Source organism: Panthera uncia, chromosome E1 (genome assembly GCF_023721935.1).
Source record: "Panthera uncia isolate 11264 chromosome E1, Puncia_PCG_1.0, whole genome shotgun sequence".
Taxonomy (NCBI): domain Eukaryota; kingdom Metazoa; phylum Chordata; class Mammalia; order Carnivora; family Felidae; genus Panthera; species Panthera uncia.
The window spans coordinates 14,317,465-14,324,600 of NC_064814.1; the positions used below are offsets into that span (position 1 = coordinate 14,317,465).

At 59.7% G+C, this 7,136-nt stretch overlaps 1 protein-coding gene across 1 annotated transcript in view; it reads left to right on the forward strand.

Moving 5' to 3' along the window:
* Positions 1-7,136, forward strand: part of WNT3 (Wnt family member 3) — a 15,376-nt gene that overhangs the window by 1,409 nt on the left and 6,831 nt on the right. The window contains exon 2 of the mRNA XM_049638186.1: positions 4,898-5,139. Coding sequence (XP_049494143.1) covers positions 4,898-5,139 — 242 coding nt within the window. The remainder of the gene's footprint in view (positions 1-4,897; positions 5,140-7,136) is intronic.

Sequence of the window (7,136 nt, forward strand, 5' to 3'; positions counted from 1 at the left end):
CAGACAGCCCGAAGCAGGGGGGGGGTGCCCATGATGGGTGGATGGTAGAATCTGGGGGCTGACAATGCCAGCAACACCAGACGGGACACACTCCCTGTGCAGAGCACTTGTGAGTGTCACCGTGGTGCGTAAGTCAAGTCAGCATCCAGGCCGACCTGCGTTCTTCGGTTACAAGTTTTATCTCTGCCCTAGCCCGCCCCACAGGCCCGCCTTCGGGCCTCGGGAGACGGGAAGTGTCGTCGGGGAGAGGAGAGAACCAGGGTGCCGTGGCAGTCGGATAAGGCAGTGCACATATTCAAGGCCAGCCTATCCGGACAGGGAATTTCCCCCCGAGAGGTCAACGTCGAGGGCCCCACGAGCAGCCTGTTGCATGCTGGCACCTGCTATGCGCCCGTCTGCCCGGCTGCCCGTGTCTGTCCTCAGCCCAGCTGGGCGGTGGGTGGTTGGGGTGGAGGACGAGCTGTCCTCAGGGGAGGGTGGCAGGGCCCTCGGGCAGGGCAAGGCCGGGAGCTGGGTATAAATAGCCCCCGCCCAGCTGGGAAGGCCCGGCAGTGCCCTCCGCCCTCCCCCTCACCAGCTGCCAATGCCAGGCGGGTCCCTACCTCCCTTGGGAGCCTGGCTGTTGTCCGCAGGTCCTAACCATAGGAACTTCCTCAGCGGAACCGAGGAGTCTTGTCCTGTGTGGAGGCGAGACCTCCGGATGCCTGGATTCCTGGGGAGTAAGGCCAAAACACTGCAAGAAAAGGACACCAGACTGGCCTTGGGGGGAAGGAGCGGCTCCTTCAATCCTTCCCTTGAGAATTAGCAACTACCCATCGTGTGGCCTGGACTTTCAGTAGACCAAGTGTGCTCGTGTGTGTGTGTGTGTGTGTGTGTGTCACAGGCCGAGGTGTTGGAGAGATGGGAGAAGACACAGCCTCTCTCCCTAGGGAACTCTTACTCCCACAGCAGATCAAACTGGAAACAAATGAGTCCAGGGCTTTGTAATAAGATAGGAATAAGGTACAGCAAAGACACAGAGGCGGGAGAGGTTACCTTCACCTGGGAGCCCCCGAAAGTCTTTAGAAAGGAGGTGACCCAAGACGCATGTGTTGAAGGATGGGTAAGGTGCTCGACAGCAGCTTGGCGGGGGGACGGGCACTCCGGGCGGAGGGCTCAGCCCCAGCAGAGGCGCGATGTGGGGGGCTGCCTGGCAAAGCACCTGGAGCCGCTTGCACTCGGGTAGGAAGAACTAGGGAGAATGAGGCTTGCTGTGTGGCCCCCCCCCGCCGACCCCCTCCAGGGGAATGTGTACCTCCTAATGGGGGACGAGGAGCTGTGAGTTGAATTGACGCATCCGTGGCGGCAGAGGTTCAAACCTGAGCCCTGTGCGGGTAGGATGCTCGGTAGGGGGGGCGGGGGGGAGGGGTGCCCGGCCGTGTCTGGGGGACGGCAGCCATCCTGCAGAAGTCAGTCCCACGGCCGAGGCCTCGTCAGCCCCATTGCTGGCCCGTCGCCCTCATCCCCAGAGGGCCTTGCTCACTGCCAGCGGGATATCCAGATCCGAGCTGGAACCCTGGCAAGGAGCACCCTGGAAACGTCTCTGTGCCCTTGCCCTTTGGGTGCCTTTAACACTCAGCCAGATCCCAGGTGTCTGTCCAGCCACCCCGGTTAGCACTGAGCTGCTCTGAGCCCAGGCATCCCTCCCAGCGATGGATGGGAAGGGGTTCTGAAAATTCTGATGTGTTCTATCAAGTCAGAGATGGAGGGCAGGAGGCTGAGGGTGCTGACAGGGCAGGGACAGAGTGCTTGGGACACCCCCCGCCACGGTAACCGCACGACCATCATTTACTCCTCTTACGTCTATGTTACAGGTGGAGAAACTGAGGCACGGCAAGGTTAAGGAAATTGACACCCGTAGTTAGGAAACAGCACTGGGGTGAATAGATGGTTGGCCCCCGGGCAGCAGGGAGGGGCCAGGGTTTGGCGGGAAAGGGGAAAGGTCTCATCTCTGAGTCAGGGAGTTGTTTTCAGAGGGTGTCACGCTTGGAGCCAGACAAACCCAGGGTTGAATTCGGGCTCGGCCCAACTTTCATCGCTGGGCAAAAAGAGGCTGGAGCCTTGGGGGCCTTGGGGCCTTGGCTGGTGAGCAGACCAATAAGTGGGGGAGGTGCCATGGGACAGGGTCCCGGGTGCCAGAAGTGACTGTGGGACAGACCGGCCGTGAGAAGAGTGTGTGCCGTGGGGGCAGGAGGCCGAGCTGACGGCAAGCACGGCCACCGCAGGGGCGGTCCACACCTCCAGACACAGACGTGGACGGGGGCCCGTGGTGGGGACCCCGGGGAGACTGGCCCTGGCCAAAGGGGAAGGACGCTGAGGCTGGGAAGTGGGCCCAGGTCTTCCCGTGCCGCACTGGGACAGGTGTGGGGAGGGGGCAAGGACTTAGCAACACACCCTTGGAGAGGGGTTTTCATGGCACCACACTCAGGACCAAACCCGGGTGGGGTGGCAGGTTCCCCACGGGGCTCAGCTCTTGTCTCCGACTGGCCTCCTCATATGGGGCTTCGGGTCCTAAATGTCCAAGGAGGGAGTGGGAAAGGCCTGGGCTTCTTCCCAGGGGAGCCTCGCTCCCGTGCCGTCCTCTCAGGATGGCGCCGTGCTACCTACCCCCAGCCCCGGGCTCGGGTTCCCACTCCAGTGAGGGCAGTGCTGTCCGGGCGGCTGGCGGGGCTGGGCTGGAGGTCCTGGCTAAAAGCGGGTGGGGAGGCAGCCCGAACTGGGAGGGAGGCTCAACGCTGACACTTGGCCGTCCTGCAGACTTGGACAGGTTACTTGGCTTCCGGGCCTCAGTTTTCCTCATCTAGGAAATGGGACAATAACGATGATAATGAAGTTCCTATCTCACAGACTTGCTATGAGGATTACGTAAGGTAAGAGACACGAGCGCTTAGAACTGGCCCAGCATATAATCAGTGACAGATATTTGAATATCACGGTTATCATGATAACCTGTTTATAACTGGAAGCGGGGCAGGGGCAGAACAGGGCTCCATTGGGTGCCGGGTGCCATGTGCCCAACCGGGGGCTCTGAGCTGACCCGCTCTATCTCACTCGGGTGTGGGACCGGTGGTGTGGCTCAGGCCACAGATGGGCCAGTCCTGCCTCCTTCAGGACCCAAGCAGGCATAGCCAAGAAGACAGGTGGCACAGTGGTTTGCCCCACAGGCTCTGGAGCCAGATGTCTTGGGGTCCGATGAGCAACTTCTTAGCAGCTCTGCCGGCTGGGCTGGTTACTCAGTACACCAGTCTACACCATCTGGAAACAGGGCTGCTGTAATGCCCCCTTCTGTGTCACATAGCTGCTCTGAGGATTCAGTGAAGCAAACCCAAGGGGAAGACTCAGCTCGGGGAGCATGCCCTGCTCTGTCGCAGACCTGGCACCAAAAAGCCTTGAGCAAGCCGACATCCTTCCTAAACCTCCGCTTCTTCGTCGCCACCCTGGAGAACTGATCAGAAGTGAAGCACGTAGTAAGAGCTGATGAATGGCAGACATTTGGTTCAGCCCTGTGTCTAGTCCAGGAAGCTTTTGCGTGTTTTTTTTTTTGTTTGTTTTTTTCTGATCTGAATCTGGGGTCTTCTGGACCCTCTTCCCAAGGTTTCTGTCATCACTTTGTGTGGGAGACTTGACCAAGGTCACTGCCAGACTGGAGCCTTGCTAGGGTCGGTGCTGGATGTAAGGGGCCCCCATGCAACCCTTCTTCCAGCTCACACTGTCCTGACCACAGGGCTGATTGCGACTGGCCTTGAGGTCCACTGAGACCCACAGATCATTTTCTCAGTCTTTCCCACAAAATGTCATCCCTGCTCTCCCTGTGCTGGGGGAGAGAGTGGACGAGCAGCACCTTGATTTTTCTAGTTTTTTTAAACTCTTGTTCCTCCTTCCCCGGCTCCCCCCAAGACCTTTCCTTCTGTTGACTCTTAATAAAATCTGAGGGTCTGACCGGATATGGCTTGAGAAATGAAGGTTAAAAGGTGAGGTGACTTGAGTAAGGTCGTGAGTGTATGCTCTGACATCTTCTCCCTCCTGACACTGAGCTAAACTTGTCGTGCAACAAAGCCAAGTTCCAATCGCTGGTGAGAGGGAAGATGGCACTCTAGAAACTTCTAGGAAGCTGCCAAGATGGTCCTGGAGGCCCTGGTGGACAAAGGACAGAGGACCTAGTAGAAGCCATCAGTTCCCTGGGGAGACACTGGGATGCTTTGGGCTGGGCAGGCAGTATCCTGGGGAGGGGCACTACCATGGGCAGTGTGTGTGTGTGTGTGTGTGTGTGCAAACCTCAGACACACATGCATGTACAAGTTCCCCACTGGGACTGGGGCTTCTCTGCTTTAGCTGAGTTGGGACTGGGGTCAGGCCAGCTCCTGCCAGCTTCCTTGACTTGGGTTTGGGTTATTTCCCATGGGTCATTGGAGTCTCTATGTGGCTTTAGAAACTTAGACTCCCTAGAAGCTTGTCCAGCCCAACTGCTTCAATGCCCGTCAGGGCAACTGGCCCAGAGCCTAGGAGGGACTTAACCTGGGCTCTCAATAGGATCTTTCCAGTCCAGGGTTCTTTTCATGGTATTGCATTGCCCCCAAGGGCCCCCACGAGAGGTTCCTACTGGTCACTGTGCTCACGTCAGATATGCCCACATCAGAGGGCTGACTTGGCCTGGGTCAGAGCTCTGCCCTTCAAGGGATGGTGTATTCTTGAGGTCAAGACAGCGCATTCAGGTACTACGTTTCTCAAGGCCATGGGTTCGGGCTGACGGGCTCTCCATCGCTCCACCTGCCCCAGAGGGCTCACGAGGAAGATGCAATGCCCATGACGTTCCGTGTGCCCTGTGCCGGCAATGCCACTGCCCTCTGTCTGCCTGCAGGTCCCTGGCCCTGGGCCAGCAGTACACCTCGCTGGGCTCGCAGCCCCTGCTCTGCGGCTCCATCCCAGGCCTGGTCCCCAAGCAGCTGCGCTTCTGCCGCAATTACATCGAGATCATGCCCAGCGTGGCCGAGGGCGTGAAGCTGGGCATCCAGGAGTGCCAGCACCAGTTCCGGGGCCGCCGCTGGAACTGCACCACCATAGACGACAGCCTGGCCATCTTCGGGCCCGTCCTAGACAAAGGTACTGTCTCTGGGCTGAGTAGGAGGTGGGTGAGGGGCTAGATTGGGGGAGGGCATGAGGACACGTGAGCCTTCCACCTCAGCAGGCCTCAGTTCCCAGCCCAGGGTCCCCAGGAGAGGGCCATAAAGCCGGTCACGGCCCACAGCCTCCACAGGAGTGGGCGGGCTCCCTCTCTGGACGGATCCAGTTGGGTCACCTTGGCTGCCACACCTTCCCAGGTGCCACTGGAGGTTGAGCAGCCTGGAGATGCTCTGTATCCCGAGATCCTAGGGCAGGAGAGGTGGCCATGGCCTTCCTCCCCGCTCCCGGCTGCACAGTGGAGGGGGCAGGCTCCCGGCTGCACAGTGGAGGGGGCAGGCCTTGATGCGGACAGTTGCGACATTTACCCAACACTGTGTTAAGTGCTATGCAAATCTAGCTTTTGGGTGGGATGAGGGCATCACCACCTCTAGGTCCCTCCCTTCTAGAAAATTCTGGAGTTGAGGAAACTGCCTGGAGCTGGTGGCATTGCATTGCCCCCAAGGTTTCAGGGAGAAGATCCCGCTGGTCGCCATGTGCCCTGCAAGCTGGACGTGCCCAAGGACTGTGGAGGGGCTACTGGGCGTGCTGGTGTCCCGGTAACTTTCCAGCCCTCCTGCCATCCAGGAGTCTAACCCGCTGTACCTGAAATGAATGGGGTTCACCCAACTTGACTTCAAACATGACCAAAAGAGAGCGAGCGGTAGGGGGGCAACTGCTCCCAAGAAGGGGACTTTGGGGCTGTGAGTTCTGGGCTGAAGATGGGCAACTCTGAGGAAGTGCAGTGTCCAGGAATGTAGTGACCCCAGCTGGCCTCCAAGGAGCCACCGCTTCCCCCCCGCCCCCCGCCCCTGCAGCAACTTGAACCCTCTGGACCACCACCAGGGCTTTGCCACCCAAATTGGTGAGCCTGGCCCTCCCTCCTTCTACAAAACTGTATTCATAGCCAGAAGGAAAAGGGATCTGAGAGCCAGGTGGATCTGACAGGGAGTGGGTGGCAAGTGGGGGGACGGGCCCCTACATTGAGTGTGTCGTGCCCCCTTTACCTGTGTCTCAAGTGTGCTGAGTCGGTCTGACCTACAGGCCATTGTCAAGGGACAGAAGGGCAATTAGGGAATCAATGGATGATGGTTCTGTTTACGCTTCTATTACCAAAGCTAATTATTCCTTGTTTACATAAAAGGTTTGGCCTCTAATTGGGGCCAAGTGGCGGCGGTTTGCATTTCAAACCTGATCTTGCCGGTGTGTCGGTCTCACCGCCTTCCGGTGCCCCACCTCGGGCCAGGGAGCGCTTAATCAAACAGCCTGGCGTCTAGACGCGCTCCCCAAAAGCAAGACTCGCCTTCTGGTTGCTTTGACCCTCTTGGGACATTTGGCAATGAAAATCGGGCCCTTTGAGCTTATTCCCCATTCACGTCCGTGTTTAACGTTTTAAATCGCCGTTGTGGGTTCCGGTACCTGCCCCTTCATCATCCCAAATTGCAAGAGGGCAGTTTTGTGTTGGGCCGGGGCTGGGAGCTGGGTAACTTGCCCGAAACTCTAGGAATTTGATGAAGCCGAGGAGGGTCTGGGAAAAGGGCCCACGCACGCGCTGGCGCCCAGAGCCCGGGCCGTGAACCGGGTTCGAACCCTGCCCTGGGCTCCACGCTGGCGCGCGGCCCTTGGCCAGCCCCCAAGCCATGTGGGCCGCCAAGAGTTAATTTCTACCACCTTCCCGCTTGGAGAGCCAGGGTGGCAGGGCCCGGTCCCCGGGGCGCGCCTCTTCCGCGGAGGCCGAGGCCCACTCCCCACGGTTGGCCGGCCCGGGGACTCGCACCGCGCGCCCGTGGGGCGGGGGCCGCGGGGGTCGGCGGCCGGAAGGCGACGGGGCCGCGACGGCGGGGCGCGGGCGAGCCGGGGATCGCGTTCCGCGGGCGGGGCGGCGAGGGCGGCCCGGAGGGGCTTAGGCGGCTTGAAAGGGGCCCGAGCGCCGCCCCCCC